Below are 25,531 nucleotides of genomic sequence, written 5' to 3'. Positions count from 1 at the left end.
CACAGCCAATCTCTATTTCAAAAGTAAGCTCATTCTTTATAGTGAAATTCATTACATTACAGTATTATCTAATGCTGCTTCAGATAATACATTTCAGCAGCACATTGCTCAGTTATTACAAATTTAATTCCATTCTTTACAATTCAAATAATAAAAGGATTAGGGAGCAATCACATGTACCTTAAATAGAAAAAAAACTATATTTAAACTTTTTTGCAGCAGGGTTCCTATGGTGACAGAAAAATGATAATCATATATTGTGAGAGTTTAAAAACAATTGTTGGCCAATAAAACAAATCAAATTTTATGAAGAAATGATTGTAGCTTTAGGGTTACTCTAAATCAGAAGTGAGCAAACTGTTCTAAGCCAAGTGCTACATTCAAGTTTTGTTTAAAACACCAACAGTTACACTCCAAAAAATGAGATAAGCAATGAGATAGTGGACTCAATCTTTGAACCCTGTAAAAGAGAAAGAGAATTTTGTCCAAGACTTCTACTATTGCTTTTTAGTTTGATAAATAAATACAGAATAACTATTTAATATGGAGTCTACGCTTGATTCTTTGGTTTTAGTACAGTATATCTTGTGAATCATATGATAGATGATTTTCCACATCTGTGATTCTGTCATGGAAAATGGAGTACTATACAAAACAAACTGCTTTCTAATACCTTTTTGCAAATAATAGCAGCAATGTATTGGGTGTGTGATTGTGTGTGTATGTGTAAAAGAGAAAGTGATTTGGATTTAGGTGTGAATACATGGGGTGGTAAATTAACCTTTCATTCTCTATTGTTTCCCAATTTAACTCAAGCTTACATAGTCAGATCTTGTACCTCATGACTAATCATATTTAGTCATGAGTTACAAGTCCTAGAAAATCTATTATTTTACAATGAACTGTTAGTTAGATGCTACAATCAAAGCAATCTAACAAGATTTCTTAGATAAGACATAATGTCTTCAACTACAATTCTGGGATTTTTTTTTCTGCATTCTCCAATTACCAGAAATGAAATTATTGTTTTATGGCGGTTCAGCTAAATCAGTAGAAAGGAATACATTCCTCAGTTCCTATCTTGGGAATCTTTACTTAAAAGAAAAAAACAAAGATCACATATAGTGTGAAAGACCTCTGTTTGAATAGATGTTCATACTGTTGTTGATAACCACTTAGGTCTTGGACAAATATCATGGAGGCTGTCTTTTATAATTCTTGGGCCATCCGAGGAAGCTCCTTACATAATTGGTGACCATAATTGTAGGTCATTTTTTGTAGTAGCTATAGAGAACAATTTTATTGATACTTGAATAATTTTGCAGTTCTTAGTTCAATTAATTTACTGAAATGAAATTATCATTTCATGTCTGAACTTCTCAGAGGTTTGCATTTGAGCTTTCTGCTTCAACTTTTTACTTAAGTTACCATGATATGGTTTTCTACTATCAGATGCTTGAAGTTTATTTTCTTTGCATTGTTTTATAAAATGAAGAAACGTGTGTGTGGTGTGTGTGTGTGTGTGTGTGTGTGTGTGTGTTTGCATGCAATGTCTATATGTCTATATTTGTGGAAAATATGGAAAATTATTATGAAAAATTGGTTGCAATAAATATGTAGATTCTATATTAGGCAAGCACATATTAAATAGCTGCAGGCTGATAAAATGAGTAGAATAAATTGGAGATGTGAAAAGTTAAAAACTGAGAATAATGGATGCATTTTTGTTATATGTCTCAAGTCTTCTCTGTTTTTAATGTTGAGTTTCTCAGGGAATATGGTAGTTAACAGATGTTCATCTAGTCAAGCACTTCTCATAGATAACATATCTATTTTCTAATGATGCTGCCAATGTTTGATTCTTTTCTATTTATTTTAATATTTTGATCCTATCCAGAACAATCAAGACATAGACCTTAAATAAATAAATAAAATCTTAAGAAGACCATTAGTGGATGCATACATTTCCCATCTTGCCTCAAAGTAAATCATTTTTATTTCATTTTTACACCAAACCAGCATGGAAAGCTAGGCTACGAAATAGTAGATGGGCAAATGTCATCCAATAAGCTTCATGGAAGATCTAAGACAGCAGTCAATCTGCATTTCCATCTAAATATTTATTTGGAAACCAAAATTAAATTGAAAAGTTCCACTGCTTTTCCGTTTTCAGACACCCATATCTTGAATGTGGTGAATTTAATGTGTTTTTTTTGTTTTTAATCCAACCCTATCTTAAGAATCAGTTTGGTCTAGTGGTTAAGGTACCAGGTTAGAAGACAGGAGATTGTGAGTTCAAGTCTTGCCCTAACTATGAAAGTCAGTTTAGTGATCTTGCGCCAGTCACTCTCTCTTGGCTTAACTCACCTCACAGGGTTGTGGTTATACAGAAGATAGGAGGAGGAGGGTGTATTGGATATGTTTGTTGCTTTGAGTTATTTGTAAAATAATAAATAATAAAGGTTATTTGTAAAATAATAATAAAGGTGAGATATAACTAAATAAAAAAATTAAAATAAATTAAAATGTCTGAAGTAGTCCACCAAAAACTGGCGAAATGGCCAAACACGCTCTTCAAATAACATATCTTAAATGGCTATAATAATGTTTACCGTATTCTTAATTCAGTGAAAACACTTTCCTTGGCTATGAACTTCTTAACTTTAATTGAAACACGCTTGACAGCAAGTGAAATATTAATAGGCAACATCTCTAACTATGGAAAAAATAGGTCATAAGACAGAGAACTGAGGACTCTGTGTGCTCAGATGAGAGTAACAATTAAGGTAGCTGGTAAGGAAAAAAATAGTCTGCGTGCTTCTTGATTACAGTTGAGTTATCGTGATGGAAAGGTCCAGAGAGAAAGGAAGTATGGAACAGCTTTAATAATATCTGATTGAACCCCTTTTTCGTAGTCCTCCCTTGATGGATTTCAATGGATGGATAGATGATGGATGGAAGGAAGGAAGGAGAAAGAGAACATTAGAGCTTTCATGTGGCTTTTTTTTTTAAAGAGAAAAAGAAAAGACAGACCTATTTTTTCCTTATGGCCAAAGTGAAAGAATGAGATGAAATCCTAGAAAGAAGGTTTTTTTTTTTAAGGAGGCTTCATTTGCAGTTATCCATGAGAGATAAGCAGCTTGAGGTTGCAATGTGAAAAAGTCTTTTTTTTAAAGTAGAAAATGAGTTGTTTTCCTTTTGGGATGCATGGGATGAAGTACAGTGTTATGCTGTACTGTCCTCAAGAAATTATCAGTGGCCTGTATTGGAACACGGGAAAGTTGATCGTGTGGATCAGCCCTTTGTTACATGGTAAGCAATTTACCATTTTATTTTAGTGCAGCCATAGATTTTGTTAGATTGGGCAATGGATAGGCAGACACAGGCTAACAGTACAATAGCTCTTCATTAACAGCAACAACAAGTGTGAACAATCCAGCAAAATCTGGGTCTGACAGCAGCCCTTTTATAGGGAGCTGTCAGACTCTCAACCAATAGAATCAAACCTCTGTTCCTGCCGGAACAGAACTTGGTGGAAACCATAGCTGCTATTGTAGATATCTAACACCCCTCCCCTCTTAGATGGAACAATCCTACTGGTGACGTAGTCACACAGGTAGGCGGGTTTTTGTGTAGCTCTGCCTGACCTGCGCAGTTCAGTAGGAGGGGTTTCCTTAGACAGGTCAGATGGACCTGTTTGCTCCACAGCTCCGCTCGGTGGAAGCTCCTGGAATCTTCCACAGGCCGTGGTTGGAGCTTCTAGAGCCGGTTCGCTTGGAGCTCGCTGCGGGCCTGCAACACCACCAGATAAGTATTCTGAAAACCTCGAGCTTGAGCTGATGGTAAGCGGAGTGAGAGGTTGCTCCGTTTGGGTAGGGCTTTGGCTAACTCATGCAGGAGTTACCTCTGGTGGTCTAAGTGTGGAGTTGTAGAGTGGGTGTAGAGTGTAGAGTGGGTGTAGAGTTGTAGAGTGGGTCAATATGCCTTCTCCAGTTTCTACCGTCCTCGAGCTCTAGAATGTAAGAGCGAGGGCCAGTGATGCCTATCACTGTGGCAGGAATCCACAGTGTTTCTCCGGCGTAGTTGTGGGCGTATACTGAGTCCCCTATGCTAAAATTCCGAATTTTGCTTGTGAAGTCTAGGGGCGATGAGGCAGAATAATTCAGGTGTAGCCGGTCTAAGTGGGATCTTAGCCGGTGACCCATTAGAAGGTCGGAGGGGCTTCTCCCAGTGGTGGCACTGGGTGTGATGTGTTGAATTAGTAGGTAATGGTCAACCCGTGTTTGCCAATCTCCCGGGCCCATCCTAGAGAGGGCCTCTTTTGCAGATCTCACCATTCTCTCAGCCTGACCATTGGAGGCCGGATGGAATGGCGCGATCAGGGCATGCTGAATTCCCTGGGCTGCTAGGAAGGTCTCGAATGGCATGGCCGTGAATTGGGGCCCGTTGTCAGAGACCAAGACATTGGGCAAGCCGTGCATGGAGAAAAGTCTCTGTAATACCTTGATGACCGTTTCTGCCATTATGGAGGTTATCAGGACTACTTCTAACCACTTCGAGTAGGTGTCCACAACTACTAAGAAAGTCTGGCCATGAACTGGGACAACAAAGTCAATGTGCACCCTAGACCATGGTGCTTGAGGATGCTCTCACTCCTTAGCGGGCACCTCATGGGGAGCTGGTCTGGACTCCTGGCACTGTGTGCAGGTAGCCACCCATTCTTCGATCTCCCTGTGCATGTTAGGCCACCAAATGTAACTCCTAGCCAAGGACTTCATCCTGACAATTCCAGGATGTCCTACATGTAAAGCCTCTAATACTGCAATGTGCAGTTTGGGTGGAACAACGACCCGCAGCCTTACGGAGTGCGCCACATACTCATTTATCATTTCGCCCTCTCTCTGGTTTCTGATATTAAACTCATGCCGGCGAACGTATTTGGACGGCTTCGGCACGGAATGAGTTTTTAGCATTTGCTGGAGTACGTACCAGGCAACCGATTGCAGCTGTGTCAGCTCTGACAGGTTCTTTGCCATCTCGAACACTTCCCGGCCACAGTACCCGAGGAACATGTTCTTTTTTCGGCCGTCCAGTATGCCCACGAGGTTGTTGGCCTCTAGGAAACAGTCAAATTGGAGCATATACGACTCTCAGTGCTCGGTGACTGGATCATACGGAATTGATGGGGAGTGCATAGTCATTTTTTCGTATAGAGGGCGATTCGAACTTGCCACTCACAAATGGCCGCTTGACACCGTGCTGAGCTCCGTGCTGGATGTACTTGCTGAATTTTCTGCGCTCTTTTTTGGTTCGCCTTGTTGCCTTTCAATCCCATCCTTGTCGCCAGTGTTAGATTGGGCAATGGATAGGCAGATACAGGCTAACAGTGCAACAGCTCTTTATTAACAGCAACAAATGTGAACAATCCAACAAAATCTGGGTCTGACAGCAGCCCTTTTATAGGGAGCTGTCAGACTCTCAACCATTAGAATCAAACCTCTGTTCCCGCTGGTACAGAAGACCTTGGTGGAAACCATAGCTGCTATTGTAGATATCTAACAGATCTGATATTATTGCCTCCAGGATGGGGATGGAGTATAGAAAAAATAATATGAGCAACATTAGATGTGACCTTAAATCGGATCTCACTATTGTCCATTTAGCTTTGTTGTAATTGGCACTGAGTGTGTTCCCAGGCAGAGATCAGATTCTTCCATCGTTTAACTAAGGGATGGACAAACCTGTCAATTCCATTTTGTAGGTCTCATTTACTATTTAAACATTTTGTTCAGTTCAGATTCTTCATCAGTTTATGAATTTGATAATAAGATATCTTCATAATATTTGTATCAATGTCCTTCTGTAGTGCCGATGTATGCATTTTTGTTCATACTTTTTTGAATGTGCAGCCGTTGGGAAGCAGTTTTCTCTCTATTTTTTTTGTCCATTATTGGTTCTAAGTATGTATTTTTTCAACAAGTCTTTCTTCTTTCCATTGTATATTGTATATTGTTTTATTTTCCTAACCCTATATCAGTATGGATCTCGATATGTCTCGCTATTCTTTTATAGTTTGAGAAGAGGCAACTGTAGCAAAAAATTGAAGCTGTATATAAAAACTATTAAAAATTAAATGAAATCAATGTCCTATCCTTTCTAAATTCTCATTGCCAAGGAAACAATTAGAAAACCACAGTATTTAGGAATGGATTTTTCCTTAAATTAGTGCAAATATAATTTCAAAAAAGACTCTGTCTCCTTGTAAACACAAAATGTTTCTATTAAACTCAGCAGTTCTAACTACTTTATGATACTTGCATTCTGGTCCCACAGGCTTATATCAATGTAAAAGATCTATTTTTTTTCCAAATGAGAAACCACAATTCTTTTAACAAGAACAAATACTTTTTAGAAGAGTTTTGTTTGCTTGCGGTCATGCCTAAACCACATACCAAAAGAGAAATGGCTCTTTTTATAGCCTTGCTTTTAAGGCAGCCAGTTTCATAAACTCTGCAAGACCAAAGCCTTAGAAGGATTTGTGTGGTCTTAATTGTACAGTTTGTTTTCTTACTAGTCACCCTTAATTGATTTTAAACCTTTTCTTAGCCACCTGGGACAATCAAACAAAGAAAATAATATTGTGAACATTTCAAACATTTCCTTTAATGAATGAAGACAAATATATGTGTCTCCTGATAAGGTTGAAGGATCCTATCTGGTTCAGTCACCGGGACCAGAGTTTTAAATCTTCCTAGCTTTCGGATTCATGCTGGAACCTATCCTCAGGGAACTGCTCTCTACCAGAATGTGTGTTTCCTTTAATGGCCTAAGCCAGAGGTCACCAACCTTTTGGATCTCAGGGACCACTAAATTCATAATTTTAAATCCCACTGACAACTAATATGATTTTTTAAAAAAGATAAATAGTATTTAGTATAATATAAAAAATGGAAATAATTTTTCTACAAACCACCAAAATTATCTTGTGGACCACCAGTTATCCGCAGACTACCAGTTGGTGACCTCTGGGGTAAGGTACCTAAACATTAAAAGATTAATAATCTTTTTTTAAAAAACAAAATTTTATTGGTTTTTTAAAAAATAAACAAGGAAAGGGGTAGTGGAATAAGTTACAAATTTTGGCAGTTACAATATGCAGGAGGTGGTCCCTCCCCCCGTACTCATACATTTCATTTATTAATACATTAGATTATTACAAATTGATGGTATTTTGTCAGCATATAAACTTTTATCTTCAAATAATTTCAATCACTTTACATCAAACAGATTTTCTTGTTCATTTTTGTGATCTGAGTTTTCTCGATGTTGCCCCTTCTCCCCCCGCCAGCAGAGCTCCGGCCCCTCCTGTGTCTTGTGTGTCTAGTGTAGTGTCATCAGGCTTATCTAGGAGGGCTCTATTTTTTTCCATAAAGGCCTGAGCCTCTATGGTTGTATTAATTCTGACTCTTGTGTCTTCCCAGAAAATTAGCATACCTTCAGGCATCAGCCATCTGAACCACACCCCTTTCTGGTATAATTTCTTCACTAGTAGCGAATAGTTTTTTCTTCTCTCTCTCACTTTCTTAGGGATCTGTTTCAGAATGGCTATTTCTCTATCCTGGTATTTTAGTGCTTGCCCCCTTTGTGCACTCAGAATCTCATCTCTTGTAGTCTTTCTAAGGAATTTAATGTGTACCTCCCTTGGAACATTATGTGTTCTAGCGTTTGCTGAGTTTACTCTATAAACCAGGTCCATGTCCCACCCCATCTGTTGTTTGTCTTTTTTAATGTATTCAGCCAAAAGGTTTGTCATAATGTCCCTTAAATCTTCATCATCTGCCTCAATCACATTTTGAAACCTAAGGAAAAAGGACATTCTTTCAAATTCCATTTTTACTGGTGGTTCTCTAGCTCTTGGTTCCCTTTCTGCACTCCCCCCACCTCCCCTCTCATCTCAGCCGTCTCCTCCTCCAAAAGATCCAGTCTCTGTGAATTATTAATCGCCCGGTCTTGGTTCTCTCTAAGCTGCTCATTCATCTCCTTAAATTGATTTTTTAAATCCTCCTGTCCCTTTAAAATCTGTTGAAACATCTGCTGAAAGTCCACCTCAGAAGGCTTGGGCTGAAGCAGGGAGGTTAAAGTCTGTTGTCTGCTGGGGCTGGACGCTGAGGATGTCGGGGCAGAGACTGCAAAGCCTGGCTTCCCCGGGGGTGGTCTTTTGGGTGGCATTATAATGAGCAGAGATAACAATGTCAATACAGAGAGGAAACAATTAGGGAGGAAAACCACCAAGGAGGTTACAAGGCAGAGAGTCCAAGCAGATAGGAACCTTTTCTGTATTCAGCTCCTGGCAATAAAGTAATAAAGTCCTTTGTTCCAAGCCCAGAGTCCAATGTAACAAGAGATTTGTCTGAGTGCCACGGAGACAAAGACAAGATGGCTGAAGCTTCTATGGGTGGAGTCACGTTTCAGTGTCTATGAAGACGACGGAAGTGTGCCATCTTGCCCTGCCAGCTCCGGGATCAGAAGGCAAAGACCAAAAGTTTTCAAAGTTTTCAGATCATCACCTCATTTACACAATTGCAGTCCAAAATCTGCCTTTGCTATGAGCGTGATTTCGTTGCATGGCTCCCTCCCTCCTCCTCCTCTGGGGGCAGAGAGCAAAAGCGTTTAAAGCCGCTTGTCCAAGGGGGGGAAATCCCCCTCCCTCCAGTCACGCTTCTCCAAAACAAGTTGAAAGTCAGTTTTAAAAAGCTGGCAATTTTTTTTCCTTTCAGCCAAGTAAGGGAACGGGGGAAAGTTTCCACCTCACCACACAGCAACTGCGTCCTTCAAATCTTGCTTTCTTCCAGCTGCCTCATCACGAAGACGCCGCGGCGCCTCTCCTCTTGCCTCCCGGTGCCTAGGGCGATGCAGGGAGCCCCCCCGGCCGCCGCCGACTCAGGGTGTCCCCCGCTATGCTGCCCCCTTGGCAGGAGCCCCTCCAGGGCGTCCTGTGCCCCCTGGATCAGTGGGGAGCCCACCAGGAGTGCGCGGGGCGAGCAGAACCTGCCTGTCGCGAACCGCAGCCGGAACCGGAAGTCAAAAGATTAATAATCTTTAGTCAATACTCTACAAGTAGCATTGTATTGAAATAATACAATGCATTATATATGTTTAGAATACTATTACTAATAATAACAATAATAATAATAATAATAATAATAATAATAATAATAATAATAATAATAATAATAATAATAATAATAATAATACATTTTAACATACTTTTGTCAGCTATGTCCCACCCTAACTACAGCATCTCGTTATGTAGGTTGTCATTACTGTCCACTTTTCCTTTTCAGTTTTTATTGTCCCTGCTCTCTTTGGGTGTTTCTCAGCTATTCCAGCCACTTATCTTAAACTGCTGGGCTGGGTTTAGAAAATGCTGAAGGAAAGGAAAAACAATATTGGATTCATTTCCTCTGGGATAAGAAGCTTGCTTTCTCAATCTCAAGGGGAACATAGATGAAGAAGCAAAGAAGTGATTTCCACCCCCACCCCCCTGGATTGTTCCTAGTTTTTTCCCTCTGAATGTCACGTATTTATAAGAGCTACTTCTGCATCATCAAACAAAGAGAATAGAAGAAAATATGAATTGACATCTGTCTATCTCTATCTCTCTCTATCTGAGAGCCAGCATGGGATAGTAGACAAGGTCCTGGACTGTGAGTGGAGAGATGAGAGATAGGAGCTATCCTTCTCTTAGCATAGAAATTATTTGGGTGGCTGTCCCTTAGCCCTAGGCTGGGAAGAAGAAGAAAAAATCTATCCCTAACAATATGCCCTGGAGGCTTTCATCCGGCAGTTGATTGATTCAGGATAATGATCATGATCGTCGTCATTGTCAAAACAAGAGCAAAACTTACAATTACCATATTTTAGACAGAAATACAGGATGCCTCAGTATATATCTATTTCAATCACAGTAATTTAGTAATTTGGAAACTGCAGCTAGTTGCTCTGTGTGCCTCTTCATTCAGCTATCCAGGTATTGCAAAGCTTCTGATCTTTCTCCATTTAGGTGTGTTTAAAACTAATTTATTCAAAAACAGAATATTTTTAAACCGAGATTTTCATTTAACAACTCTTTGAATAGAGGATTGTCCTCTGTAAAATTAAGAAGATTTGTAATCAACTTAAATTACAGGTAGTCTTTGACTTACAACCATTTGATTAGTGATTGTTGCTGAAAAAACTCCAGTCTTTGCACTTATGAATGGTCCTTCCACTTATGACTATTAAACTACCACCATAAGGTCTACATTACCCTAAGGTCACATTATTTCTATTTTTGGTGCTTGGCAACTGACTCACATTTATGTTGCAGTCAAAGTCCTGCAGTCAAATTTGTGACCTTTTTGTTGTCACCACAAAAAATGGTCATTCAGAAGAATGGGTTCACACTTACAACCACAAGGTTCACTTAACAACTGCAGTGATTCACTTAAATGACCATCGTAAATATCATTGTAAAATCTGATCTGCCTCAGTTTATGACCATGATGACTTATGACGGACATTCCAATCCCAATCTTCATAAGTCAAGAATAACTACACACACACAAACACACACTCACACTAGTTGAACAGTAGAATGTCTATGATTTTAGCTGTGTACTGCACTTCTTTATCTGAATTGTTTCAATCATACAGAGATAGAAGAATACAGGTACTGGAAGATGTTGATTTTAACATACTGGTTAGTATATTACACTTAATTGTTAAAATTGATACAGTGATGAAATAGTCATATGAAGATCAAGAGAAAATTCATAGCAGAACTCAATATGCATATGCTTTCAGCATATACATATTTCAGAATTTTGTAGTGTTATCCTAAATAGAATGAATAAAAAGGATTACATATAATCTATGCTCTGAAGAGGACACCAAAAATGATTTGGTTTTTAATTTTAACCCTGCCCTTTACAGCTACTTATGAATTCCTACCTGCTTCTGAAGAACAGATTTGGGGGATAAATATAAGGGAGACCAGCAGAGATAAAGCAAAACCCATACTGTGCAAACAAATATTCATTTTTGTAATGTTTGATAAACTGCAAGCATGTCTATTAGGGAAAAGAAGTAGAAAAAGGAAGATAATAGTGAAAAAAATATACAACATATAATTGAATAAGGAAGAATAATTTACAAAGATGATTGGATCAAAACGCATGCAATATATTCATGAGAGAAATAATGTATCTGAAAAAACAGGAGTTTTCTTACAGGTTACAAGTCACCAACTAATGTGAAAGATTAGGAAAAAAACAGAATCTGATATAAAAGCTCAAAACTTCTCCATCTGAATTTAGGTCTGCTTTTTTTTAAAATCTCTACCCCTTCTGAGTGCAAAACTATGTTTATGCACCAAATTATTTACACAACAGCCTTTTTGATAGCAATTATAACTGGCCTTTGAATAGTACACTGTACCTGGCTTTGAGAAGTGAACATGGCAGCTTGCTTGACTTTTGGAGGTGAAATGGGTTCCCCTGGAGGGAAAAATTATGAGGCAGCATGCTTAATACATTGGGGTGGACCATGGATAACATTTATCCAGCAACTAATTAGTTTCATACCAATTCCAGCCTCATATAGACATGAAACCACTGGAGAGTGAAACAGAGCAGAACAATCCAAACAACACTGCAAGGCATACATTCAAAACCAATGTCAATCTTAGTTTCTGTGCTCTGTCTTGCTGTGTATCTCCCAGACTGACTGGGAATTGAAGCAGAATTTGCTGAGATTAATTTGAAACATATACCTTGTCAATGGTGGATTGGAAAGAAAACTGAACATCAAGAAGGAAAAAGCTGTTTGCGAACTTTAAAGAGGATTGACAATTCCCTTTTAGCCTCCATACAGTACATAAGGTTGAAATGTCAGTAGGATGAAGAGAAAGGAATGCTAGATGGCCTTGTGATTTTGAGAGCTGCTGTAAGCAAATGTTGAATGTAGAGATTAAAACTATTTTTGACTGAGTCCAAGTGGGAGCAAGTCTGGGGATTTCACTGCAACTTAATCAAAGGCAGGAAGGAAATCTGCAAGCTGTTACTCCAAATTGTTACTGCTCTTACTTTAAACATATTACCAAATGAGATGATTATACAGAAATCAGAAACTGAATTCAAAAAAGTGCGTCTGCTCTTCAGAAACATACAAAATAAGGGATCTTTTTGCCATTTTTAAAGATAATACAATGCAACTTCTGTCCACCCTCAAGTCTAATTGTTTGCTTGTTTTTTTAAAAAAATAATTTAAAATCTGAATGAAATATAGAACTCTGAATGATAGATTGAACTCTGTCCCCAAAATGGACAAAGTGAATCCTACTATTGTCTTATGATACCTAACTGACCAGCCATTCTCTAATTAATAGAACTTCTGTTTGAAGACATTCTTTATTTGCAGGGCTGTCTAGTCCAAATTCATTTTCAAACTTATATACCTAGAATAGACAGCAGAGCCTTTTAAATTATCTGTCAAAAGGGTTAGAACAGCAGTCATTTCATTGACACGAACAAAGCCTGCTCTATTGCAATAATGTGCATTATATTTCAAATCAAACCATAATTAGAATTTATAGATTAATTCAAATGCGCATTCTAATGGAAATCTTTGCCACTGTTGTTTTCCTTTGGTAATGTGCAAATGACAATTTTGGAAATGACTTTTTGGAGATTGAAAAACCATCCTTCCTGCATTCTGCCTCTTAGTCTTCTTTTCCTCCGCTTGCTCTGCCTCCCTATTGAAAGGGACAGTTATAGCACTCCCTTACTTCACCCACAACAAGAGCTCTATAAAGCTGAGAGGTGATGATTTGCCCACTCTTGCCCCAAGGCTTTTTTATGGTGAGGTTGGACTGAAATATGAGTCTTCCAAGATTTTAGCCCCTGCAGCACACTGTATGTTTCTATCCTACCCGCGTCTTCCTTCCTATTTAACAACTCTAGCTTTTTGTGCAAGAACAGAAAAAAAAAAGCATGGATCCACGTCAGACATCAATTCCTCTCCCACATCATAGAACAGTGAAGTCAGAATCTAAATTTTTCAGAGAGGTGGAAAATGGAATTGTTCACTGAAATCAAAACTGAGCAAGACTCCATTCGTACCTTCTTAAAGTCTACTACAGCCACAGAGAGTTCAGTGTAGCTTCTAGCAGGCCATTTCAAATTCAAGAATTGACAATGGAGAAGATTGCATGCTTACGAAAAATGTATAAATACGGTATAATTGGGGAAATTATGTTAGTATTAGGGTGTGAATGGTCATTACCTATTAAAATACACAGAAATGGAACAGAATTAACTCAAAGTTTCAAAAATGAGAAAACATACAAATTGGAAATAGACAGATCTGTCCCTGTGTATACGTGGTGGCTGATGACTAATACAATCCCTATATTCACCCCAGGTTTTCTGCTCCAGCAGCAATTTGATGTGACATAACACCAGGCTAATTGTTACACTGTCCTCTATATTGTCCTATATAAGGGATGTGGAGGCTCAGTGGCTAAGACGCTAAGCTTGTTGATCAGAAAGGTTGGCAGTTCGGCGGTTCGAATCCCTAGTGCTGCGTAATGGGGTGAGCTCCCATTTGTCCCAGCTTCTGCCAACCTAGCAGTTTGAAAGCATGTAAAAATGCAAGTAGAAAAATAGGAACCACCTTTGGTGGGAAGGTAACAGTGTTCCATGCGCCTTCGGCGTTTAGTCATGCTGGCCACATGACCACGGAGACGCCTTCAGACAGCGCTGGCTCTTTGGCTTTGAAACCGGAATGAGCATCGCTCCCTAGAGTTGGGAATGATTAGCACATATGTGCGAGGGGAGACTTTACTGGTCTGCAGGGTGCTTAGATCTGGCCCACAGGGCCACCCTGGAAACAGTGAAGGACTGGCCCATGGTGTCTCTGCTGGTGAAAATGGAACTTTCTCTGGCAGAGGGTTGCAGGAGGCTGTCGCAGCCGAAAAAGGAGCTCGGAAGCCCGTTTTCTCTGGCAGAGCATTCGGGCCACCACAGGTGCCCCCAACACAAGTGATGTCAAGTTGGCCACACCCACCCTAGCATTGCCTACTCTGCCCCCCCCTCCCCGAGATCAAACACAATCCTGATGTGGCTCTCAATAAAATAGAATTTGACACGCCTATTCTAAAGGAAATAAGACATGAAATAAACGTTCATGTCCATGATGAAGTTCTTCATAGAAGTAGCTAACTTTGCTTAAAGAGAAATTAATTCATTAGTCTACAATTGCTCAATCTTCTTTAAAAGTATGAAGAGTAAGGGATTATTCTAGGTCATTCTCTTCATTGACATGGAACACTAGAAATCCAGATTTTCCCCAGAATTCATTGCAGTGCACTGACATTGTGTGGTTCCTTCTAAGGGAAGAAACCATAGATTTTTCAAAAGATAGATTTTTTTTAAAAAAATACTACTATAGCCCTATATTTTGGGTTTATATTAAAGCCTAGTGTAGGCATTAAGTTTTCAGTACTACTTACCATCTAGATCAGGGGTCCCCAAACTTGGCAACTTTAAGACTTGTGGACTTCAACTCCCACAACTCTCCCAGCTGTGCTGGCTGGAGTATTCTGGGAGTTGAAGTGCACAAGTCTTAAAGTTGCCAAGTTTGAAGACCTCTGCTCTAGATAGTCCCCACTCTTGCCAATTTCACTCAAATGACATTGGCTTCTTTATGTCAGGAATTAAGTATGGTTATCTGCAGAAGTGAATTTTAACATTTAACACAGCATTTAGCTATGAAGCCATTAGGAGCCAAGCCCAATATGATGGCACCTAACCATCTGGAGGAAGAAAAAAATGTTACATCTGCAGACATCTGCAGAGTGATGTCAGTAAGGGATGGGTTTACAATGAAAAGCACAATAGGCAGAGGATCATAGATCTAAGAATGAAGAACCCTCAAAGCAGCTTCTGGCTACTACTGGACAATTGTTTCTTTCTGTGTCTATCCCAAATCCTAGGATCGGTGAATAAATTAAGTTGTAGATTCTATTCTATTAATTGAAACACTGTTTTTCAGGCATTCCTTTAAGAGCCTACTCCTGCTGTTTCTGTTTTTAATCATCTCTTAGATTGTTTTGGTGCTATTAATCTGCTCTTGATTAATTGCAATTTTCTCTGAAGTCATTCTTAAAAAGAAATCCATTATACAAAAAGAAAGAAAGAAAATAATTAAAAACAAATTGGCTTGGGAGATTTAGGGAATAGAGAGTTATTTATCCAAATATTTACTGTATGTATTATATGAAAATTAGTCCTGCTGAATTCAAATAAGTGTTAAATGTTTTCATTTGTTTCATTTAAAACTTGTGTATGGCACCGCCAAAAACAAAGTATTCTGAGCAACTTACAACAAAAGCAATTCAACTATAAAATAAAACAATGGGGATTCAAAATCAATGTGAACCTTGGTATATCCTAAATTATAACAAGTTTCACACTGATTATATATCAGTATATGGGAAAGAACTGTACTTTCTGCAAAATATATGCCCAATGATTCAAATTCTTGGTTCCAACATTTCTTTTCTAATAATTTTCTGGAAGCATTTAGAAAAATTATTATCACCTATTGTAGTCTCTCTAAATTATACATTTACAATATGTTCAGGTAATACAGGCTTGCCTTAAAAAGATTTGACTAAGTAAGTATTTTAGAGCGCTTTAAACAATATAAATGTATGAGGGTGGCGGTTCATTCTCCGAGCTTGTGGGTTGGCTTCTACACCCGAGCTACAGATATTTGCCACTATCACAAAGATAATGTATTAAAGTAGGTATGTATGTATGTATGTTAAGCTTCATACTGTCTGTTTAAATTTCACTCATTGTCATGTTTTTCCTCTCCCTCCAGGTCCTTTCAATATGTCCCAAGGACATGAGAGCGGATATTTGTGTACATCTCAATCGGAAGGTTTTTAACGAACATCCAGCTTTTCGGCTAGCTAGCGATGGCTGCCTGAGAGCACTTGCAGTGGAATTCCAGACGATCCATTGTGCTCCCGGAGACCTTATCTATCATGCTGGTGAAAGCGTAGATGCCCTCTGCTTTGTTGTCTCAGGATCATTAGAAGTCATACAGGATGAGGAGGTGGTGGCCATCTTAGGTAGGATAAAGATGTGGTGGCCATCTTGTATGGCCACTATTACTCTGATACCAATGGGGCATTTTGGTACACTTTAATGTAATGTGATAAGGTAATTCAGGGATGGGTTCCAGCTGCTGCTACTGCCGGTTCGCTCAGGGACGCACTGTGTGTGTGCGCACTTAATGCGCGATATGTGCGCATGCATAGTACTAAAAATGCTTCTGAGCGTGGGCAGAAGCAAAAAACAAGATGGCAGCATCTACAGCGCCGCCGAGAGAACTGGTTCAGAAGTGTGGCAGGCCAAGTTACTACCTACTTGACCCAACCGGTCCAAACTGGTAGGAACCCACCTCTGAGGTAATTGTTTAAAATGTCAAGGCGGTACTATTGCCCAGTTCTTGTTGTTTAGCAATTTCTATTTAGAAATGTTGTTATTGGTAAACTCCATTGATGAGTTTATTTTTTGACAAAATTACAAACTACAAAAGTTTAGACGGTGTTTGAATCTATTTCTCCCACTTAGCTATTGTGCTTAATTCTTATTTATTTTTTATATAACATAAATATTCATATCTTCCCTTTTCCCTGAAAGCTCATGAATGCATACATTGAATTTTCTCCCTTGATTTTTAACCACAAGAATTCTGTAAGGGTTTGGGCTGAAACAGCCATTAGAAACTAGGAACAAAAATTGATCAGCCTACTTCTTTACTTTACTTTACTTTACTTTACTTTATTTCGTATTTCTAGACCGCCCCCTCTCCCAAAAGGGACTTCCCACACCATACCCATGGGTGACATGATAGTGGTGATTCAATATCTAAGGCAGGGGTGTCCAAACTTGGGAACTTTAAGACTGGGGAATTCTGGGAGTTGAAGTCCACAAGTCTTAAAGTTCCCAAGTTTGGACACCCCTGATCTAAGGGGTTGCCACAAAAAAGTGGGAGTCAGCCTATTCTCCAAAGCACCTGGACAAGAAGCAGTGGTTGGAAACTAATCAAGGAGAGAAGCAACTTAGAACTAAGGAGAAATTTCCTGATAGTTAGAACAATTAATTAGTGGAATAACTTGCCTCCAGAAGTTGTGAATGCTCCAATACTGGACATTTTAAAGAAAAAATTGGACAACCATTTGTCTGAAATGGTATAGAGTTTCCTGCCTGAGCATAGGGTTGGACTAGAAGACCTCCAAGGTTCCTTCTAACTCAGTCATTCTGTTCTGTTCATCCCAAATTTGTTTATTCTATTAGTAAGAGTCATTTTTTTAATGACTTAAACCCTTCTTTGTGCCCTCATACATTTTGAGAGTAGGTTGTGAGAGCATAATTATTTCAAGCTAAATAATGGGCACAAGGTCACCTAGATGTAAATATTAATTGCTGACTGTTAGGAGCTGCATATAATTTTCTATTCTTGTTTATATTATGTGCAATATTAATTGCAATTAAGGGGAAAAAAGGAATACATGTTATTTTTCTCTTGCCCATGACTTGCTCTAATACAGTAATTAGCTAGAAATGTAACAGGCTTGGCTATTGTATGAGCTTGCTAATACTGTGGTAATGAAGTGTGTGTAATATAATAACAGCCTCCCCAAGGAAACATCACAAAGTGTGCTGCACATCCCATCAAAATGAGAGACATCATTCTAAAACTACATCCATCAGAACAGAAATAACTCATTCATAAAAACTGTGAATTGTTTGCTTGGCATAATATTGGGAAAAATAAACACACCCACCCCATTTAGATTTAACAATGGGTAAAATGAGATAGTCTTTATTTACTGTTGATGGCAGTGGTGGAATTCAACCGGTGTAACAACCAGTTTGCTGAGTGCACTCCGTGAGCTCACAGTGCGTTTGAAAACAGCTCAAAAACTTACCTTCTCCTGCAACCCTGGTGAGTAATACAGCTGAGACATGGCAATCCGCTCTGTCGTGCCTATCAGCTGGGCTTCAAACAAATATAGGTCAGTATAGCGCAGGGGCGGGCAGGCAGGCCCACCTGATTGTTGGAGTGAACCAGTTCACTCTCAGCTGATCATAGGAGCTAGCAGTTCACCCGGACTGGTTCAAACTGGCTAAATCCCACCCATGCGGAATGAAACTTTAGACCATAACTTTCTTTGGGCCAAGGCCACATTTGATTACCTGTTTCCCAAAGTAAGGAGCCAAGAATAAATATTGAGATTGATTTAATTCAGTTTAACTATTAGCTTAAACTAGATGGATCAATTAAATACAGTTAAATACATTTCTTCCAACTCATTCTTATTTGGGAGGGGAGAGAATACTCCATCCTATTAGATAATATATGAATTAAGATGGTTATAGAATAAAATGCTTTGGATAGAATGTGGAGATCTATGCTTAAAACCTACCATATTTTTCAGAATATAAGACACACTGGAGTTTAAGATGCACCAAGGTTTTGAAGAGGCAATTTTTTTTTTAAAAAAGTAGGTAGGTAGATAGAGGTATAGAGAGGGAGAGAAAGAGAGAGAAATACAGTAGGTAGGTAGGAAGAGAGAGAGAGTAATTAGGTAGGTAGGTAGGTAGATAGAGGGATAGAGAGATAAAGAGAGAAATAAAGAGAGATAGAGAAATACAATAGGGAGGGAGGGAGAGAGGGGGTAGGTAGGTTGGTAGGTAGAGGGATAGAGAGAGAAATAGAGAAATAAAGTAATACAATACAATACAATACAATAGTAGAGTTGGAAGGGACCTTGGAGGTCTTCTAGTCCAACCCCCTGCCTAGGCAGGAAACCCTATACCGTTTCAGACAAATAGCTATCCAACATCTTCTTAAAGACTTCCAGTGTTGGGGCATTCACAACTTCTGGAGGCAAGCTGTTCCACTGATTAATTGTTCTCACTGTCAGGAAATTTCTCCTCAGTTCTAAGTTGCTTCTCTCCTTGATTAGTTTCCACCCATTGCTTCTTGTTCTACCCTCAGGTGCTTTGGAGAATAGTTTGACTCCCTCTTCTTTGTGGCAACCTCTGAGATATTGGAATAATGCTATCATGTCTCCCCTAGTCCTTCTTTCTCTTAAGCTAAACATACCCAGTTCCTGCAACCGTTCTTCATATGTTTTAGTCTCCAGTCCCCTAATCATCTTTGTTGCTCTTCTCTGCACTCTTTCTAGAGTCTCCACATCTTTTTTACATCGTGGCGACCAGAACTGAATGCAGTATTCCAAGTGTGGCCTTACCAAGGCATTATAAAGTGGTATTAACACTTCACGTGATCTTGATTCTATCCCTCTGTTGATGCAGCCTAGAACTGTGTTGGCTTTTTTGGCAGCTGCTGCACACTGCTGGCTCATATTTAAATGGTTGTCCACTAGGACTCCAAGATCCCTTTCACAGTTACTACTACTGAGTAAGGTATCACCTATACTGTACCTGTGCATTCCATTTTTGTTGCCTAAATGTAGAACCTTACTCTTTTCACCATTGAATTTCATTTTATTAGATAGTGCCCAATGTTCAAGTTTGTCAAGATCCTTCTGTATCTTAAGCCTATCTTCTGGAGTGTTGGCTATTCCTGCCAGCTTGGTATCATCTGCAAATTTGATGAGTTCCCCATTTATTCCCTCATCCAAATCATTGATGAAGATGTTGAAGAGTACTGGGCCTAAAACAGAGCCTTGGGGTACTCCACTGCATACTTCCCTCCATGTAGATGCAGTTCCATTGAGAACTACACGTTGAGTGCGGTTGGTCAGCCAGTTACCAATCCATCTGGTGGTGATGCTGTCTAACCCACATTCTTCTACTTTATCTAGTAGTAGGTTATGGTCTACCTTATCAAAAGCCTTACTGAAGTCCAAGTAAACTATATCAACGGCATTCCTCTGGTCCACTAATTTTGTCACATTATCAAAGAATGCAATAAGATTAGTCTGGCATGATCTGTTTTTGACAAATCCATGTTGGCTTTTGGCTATTACTTTGTTTGCTTCTAGGTGTTCGCAAATTCGTTGCTTGATTATTTTTTCCAGAATCTTTCCTGGTATTGAGGTTAGGCTGATAGGTCTGTAGTTTCCTGGATCTAATTTTTTCCCTTTTTTGAAGATGGGAACCACATCAGCTCTTTTCCAGTCCTCTGGTAGTTCCCCGGTGTTCCAGGATCTCTGAAAGATATAATTCAGTGGTTCTGAGATCTCGTCTGCTAGTTCCTTCAGAACTCTGGGGTGTAATCCATCCGGTCCTGGTGATTTGAACTCATCTAGGGTAGACAGGTGCTCACTTACCATTTTCTTCCCTATTTCAATTTGTGTTCCTAATTTTGTGGTGCTGCTTTTGATAGGTTGGACTGTTTTATCCCTTTGTGTAAAGACAGATGCAAAACATGAGTTAAATAGTTCTGCTTTCTCCCTGTTGCTTGTCACCTTCTTGCCACTTTCTCCTAGCAATGGACCAATTGTTTCCTTAACTTTTTTCTTGTTTTTAACATGTTGGAAGAAGCTTTTTTTGTTAATTTTTACTTTTGTGGCAAGCCTTTCTTCATTGTGAGCCTTAGCTTTCCTCACTTCATCTTTACAGGCTCGGGCTATTTGCTGATATTCTGCCTTAGTTATGTCCCCCTCCTTCCACTTTTTATACTTACTTTTTTTGTCTTTCAGATAGTTGTTTATGCAGCCATGCTGGTTTCTTTTGGGAGCTGTTGTTTTTCTTCTTCATTGGTATTGTGTTAGACTGGGCTTTTCTAATCTCATTTTTCAAAATTTCCCAAGCTTCTTGAGTTGTTTTCCCCTCGAGGATTCTCATCCATGGAATTTTTCCCAAGCTCTCTCTAAGTTTATTGAAATTAGCTTTCTTAAAGTCCAAGACTCTAGTTTGACTTTGTTCTACTACTTGTGTTTGGATAATGTTGAATTCCAATATTGCATGGTCACTTGCCCCCAGGGTTCCTATGGCTTCAACACCTTCTATCATTTCCTCTCTGTTAGTGAGAATTAAGTCCAGTATGGCTGATCCCCTTGTTTCCTTCTCTACTTTTTGGAAAACAAAGTTGTCTGCTAGGTTTGTTAGGAACCTGTTGGATCTTCCACTTGGTGCAGAGTTTGTTTCCCAGTTGATGTCAGGGTAGTTAAAATCTCCCATTACTATTGTGGTGTGCTTCCTACATACCTTAGTTAGCTGACTAGCAAAAAGTTCATCTTCTTCCTCTGCTTGGTTGGGTGGCCTGTAGTATAGACCTATGACAATGTCATTTCCCCCACAACCTTTAATATTGACCCAAATGCATTCAAGATAGTTCTCATTATTGTTGTGCTCTATTTCTGTAGAGACATAGTTATTTCTTATATATAGTGCAACTCCACCTCCTCTTTTATTTGGTCTATTTCTTTTAAATAATTTAAATCCTTCTAGCTGTATGTTCCATTTGTCAGTTTCATCCCACCAAGTTTCTGTAATGGCAATAATATCATATCTGCCCTCTTTTACTTGAATTTCTAATTCTCCCTGTTTATTCCTCATACTCTGTGCATTGGTATATAGACATTTGAGTCCATTTTGATTGACCTTGTGTTTACTGTCTACATAACCTGTATTATGCCTGACTGCCCCTATTTTCTTGCCACTTGTGTGATTCATGCACATGGTATGACAATCACTATTACATGCTTGGTTTTGCTTGACAGCAGGAGTGATTATCTTACCTACACACACATCTATGTTACATGCATTTAGTAGATAGATAGGGAGAGAGAGAGAGAGAGAGAGAGAGAGTAGATAGGTAGGTAGATAGAGGGATAGAGAGAGAGAGAAATACAGTAGGTAGGTAGGGAGAGAGAGAGTAGGTAGGTAGATGTTTCCAGGTGTATTTATCCACATGCTGGAGAAGGAAATCATTGACAATCTGCAGCACCTAAGACATTGTTTCTGCTGGCACAGCACTTGATCAATGTAATTCTCATCAATCAGTTAAAGAGCTTTCCAAAAAGAAAAAAACGTTTTTGCACTCTGCAAACCTCCCCAAAATGGCGCGTTTTTCACGAAAATGGCCCCGCCTTTTCTTTTTTTTTTACAAAAAGAAGGCATGAAAAGCCGGGGGGGCTTGCAGAGTGCTCCTGGGGGTGGGGTGAAAGCAGAAATGAGCAAAAAACTGCCCGATTTTTGTGAAAACGGGCCTGTTTTTGTCAAAAAAATTTCATGCATAGCCTTGTGGAGGCTTATAGAGTGCTGCTGGGGGTTGGGGGAGCAAAAACGGGCTGGTTTTTTGCTCATTTCTGCCCTCCCCAACCCTTAGGAGCTCTCTGAAAGCCTCCATAAAGCTATGCACAGCCATTTTGGTGAAGGGGTGGGGCTTTGGGAGGCAAAAAATGCTATATTCAGTGTATAAGAAGCACCCAAATTTTCAGCCTCTTTTTTGAGGGAAAAAAGGTGCGTCTTATACTCCGAAAAATACGGTAAGTGTTAAATAACCCTACATATTAAATAAATATCCCATTTCCTCATTTCAAAACTTACAATTTGACGAGGAATTTGGAAAACCTTTGATGGCTGCATTCAAGACTTCAGAGGCCATGTGATCCTGGGATCTAACATTATGCAGAATCATCCTAATGTTAACTGTCCTGGTAAAACATTTTTTCAAAACAGGGAGCACCAAAATATTTACTTAAGGATGTAGTTCTCTCACATGGTGCTGTTTCTCCCTCATGAAGCTGATTTCAGGTGGGATTCAGGAATCATCCTTAGCTGATCTTCTCATTTTTAAAATTAGTTGTGCGAGCAAAGTCAGTCTGTGTTCTGAGGTGTTTTGGTTTCTCTTTTAGTAAACTTGGTGGTCCTCAATATACTTTTAACCATCTGCAAGGAATCAATCAATCTTCCCTCCAGAAAGATCCTTCTCTTTTTTTCTGTCATTCTGATGACAACAAAGAAGAGGTGGAACAGATGAGAGGGAAGGGAGAAATGATGAGAAAATGAAAGAAATTGAAAAAAGAATGGAAGAAAATGTGGGAAAAAATGTGGAAAGGAATCATGGCTGTAAACACTTTAGTGTCTGGTCTTACAAGAATGCTCTTCACTCATGTTCTTCAGATAATCATAGAAACTAGTTCTTAGAACTGTTTTAGCCCTATTATTTCCCAAGAGTCCATTGATGGATTACACCCTGTTTCTTACAGTTACTGTCATTTACTATGCTGTAATTTCTGTACATGAAACTCATCTAAAAAAAACAAAAAAAAGAATGAGTATATTATAAGAGTAAGAGTATAATCTGTACAAGAGCAAGCAGAGCTGGACTGTTTAGATACATTTTCTGCTATATATATATAATGTCACATTTATAGGAAGTTATAAATGTTAGCACCCACCCAAGTTAGCACCCACCCACCCTCCTAGAAGAATGAAATATTCTGGGAAATATTAAAAAGGCAGAATATTATATTTCCCTGGATGAGAAAAGGAGAAAAATGATTTTAAAGACAAAGCAGTTCCCTGCCCCCCCTTCAGCTCCAAGGTGATGGGATTAAGACATGGCCCTCAGGCCATGATAGGTGTTAGATATTCACCTGTCTACTATGGTTTCCACCAAGGTCCTCTGTTCCGGCGGGAACAGAGGTTTAATCCTATTGGTTGAGAGGTCTGAGAGCTCCCTATAAAAGGGCTGCTGTCAGACCGAATAGTTGTTGGATTGTTCACACTTGTCACTTGTTAATAAAGAGCTGTGGTTACGATAAAGCCTCTCTCTCTCTCTCTCTCTCTCTCTCTCTCTCTCTCTCCCTCTCCCTCTCCCTCTCCCTCTCCCTCTCCCTCTCCCTCTCCCTCTCCCTCTCCCTCCCTCCCTCCCTCCCTCTCTCTCTCTCTCTCTCTCTCTCAAATAAAATGCTTTGGATAGAATGTGGAGATCTAAAGCTTTCAAGTACATATCCTTCTTTCTAAAATGGCATCAGAACGGTGTCACATCCTTCTTAGACTCCCATTTATCTACAAGCAATTAGCAAAGAATGAATGGAATATATCTGCAGAAGCAGAAATTTCTTTTTAAAAAGTGTCTATTAGGGCAAATTGTGTTAAAATGTGCACAAAAAGGGAAACTTAACAGAAAGGAATAAATTTGAGTGTGTATGTTAAATCACAGATCGATGTGGAAATTGGATAAAGTAAAGTTGGAGTAAAACCAACTAAGATCAAAATTAGACAAAATTGTCCACTACTGGTTTATATTGATTTGATATATTAGATAGTTGTTGCTTTCTGGGGATAACAGCCAACTAATGCCTATACTTTAAGGGGGAATGATTTACTATCAACCAGCTAAAGGTCTTTTGCCAATTAAATGCTGACTTTTAACCAATTACTATTAATTCCTTTGCTACAGTTTGATATGGGAACATATTAAGACTAGTAAATTTTAGAAAATATTGAATAAAGGTGTCTGCTTTTGAAATATGGAATAATTTAACAGTTAGCAAGCATTAACTATGTACATCCTAAAGATAGAGAAAGTGACATAGAGTACAGTGTTGGGACTTGTTAGAGACCAGATTATTATTTTTCAACATCACTAGGTAACCTCTTACCAATTAATTGCTGTTAAAGGAAAAGTCAATAGCTCCACCATTGTCTTGATTAAATAGTGTTCAGTTATGCTTCCTAGCCTACCCAAACATGCCTTAAACCCAATCCCAGAAGCCTTCCTCCTTTGGCTGCAATTCATGTTCTTCTGTGTTGTGAAATGAAGCCAGGAGGCCAAGCACAACACTTTACTATTGCAAAACAAAGGATTGGAGACAAATATACACTTGTAACACTTTCCTTCTGTTACACAGGCACTTGGAAGAAAAAGAAAAGGATTTTAGTTGCAGTGATTGCACAGCAGTCTGTAATTAGCTACCACCCAATTGCATTTAAGTTAGTGGTTCTTGCTAAAGACATCTAAGCTACTGGCCAATCTTTTATCTTATGAAGGCAAAATCCATAAATTCATTTTTTGCAGAATATGCATGTTCACACTTGTCACTTTTTAATAAAGAGCTGTGGTTACAATAAAGCCTGTGTCTGCCTTCTCAATACCCAATCTAACACTGGCGACGAGGATGGGATTGGAAGGCAAATAGGTGGAAAAAAGAGCAGCGAAATCCAGCAAGTAGATCCAGCCTGGAGCTTTTGGCGCGGCATCGAGCGACCATTTTGAACAAAAATTTTATTGGTTTTACAAAATTTTCAGGAAAAAGGGTAGTGGAAAGGGGTACAAATTATGGCAGCTACATTGTGAGAGAATGGCACCCCCCCCCGACTCTCATAGTTTTCACTTGTTAATACATTAATACATTAAGTAAAATACTACTTAACAATTTTTTTGACAGCATATTTTGCCTTATATCTTCCAGTATTTTCAATCTATT

The 25,531-nt window shown here is 38.9% G+C and overlaps 1 protein-coding gene across 1 annotated transcript in view; it reads left to right on the top strand.

Moving 5' to 3' along the window:
• The window catches only part of KCNH5 (potassium voltage-gated channel subfamily H member 5), a 253,979-nt gene that overhangs the window by 167,112 nt on the left and 61,336 nt on the right, over positions 1 to 25,531 (top strand). Inside the window, exon 9 of the mRNA XM_081935609.1 lies at positions 15,928 to 16,180. Coding sequence (XP_081791735.1) covers positions 15,928 to 16,180 — 253 coding nt within the window. The remainder of the gene's footprint in view (positions 1 to 15,927; positions 16,181 to 25,531) is intronic.

This window comes from Natrix helvetica (assembly GCF_964273705.1).
Source record: "Natrix helvetica genome assembly, chromosome: 1".
NCBI classification, from domain to species: Eukaryota; Metazoa; Chordata; class Lepidosauria; order Squamata; family Natricidae; genus Natrix; species Natrix helvetica.
Note: the sequence above shows the minus strand (reverse complement) of the source record. Positions and strands in the feature narration are given on the sequence as shown.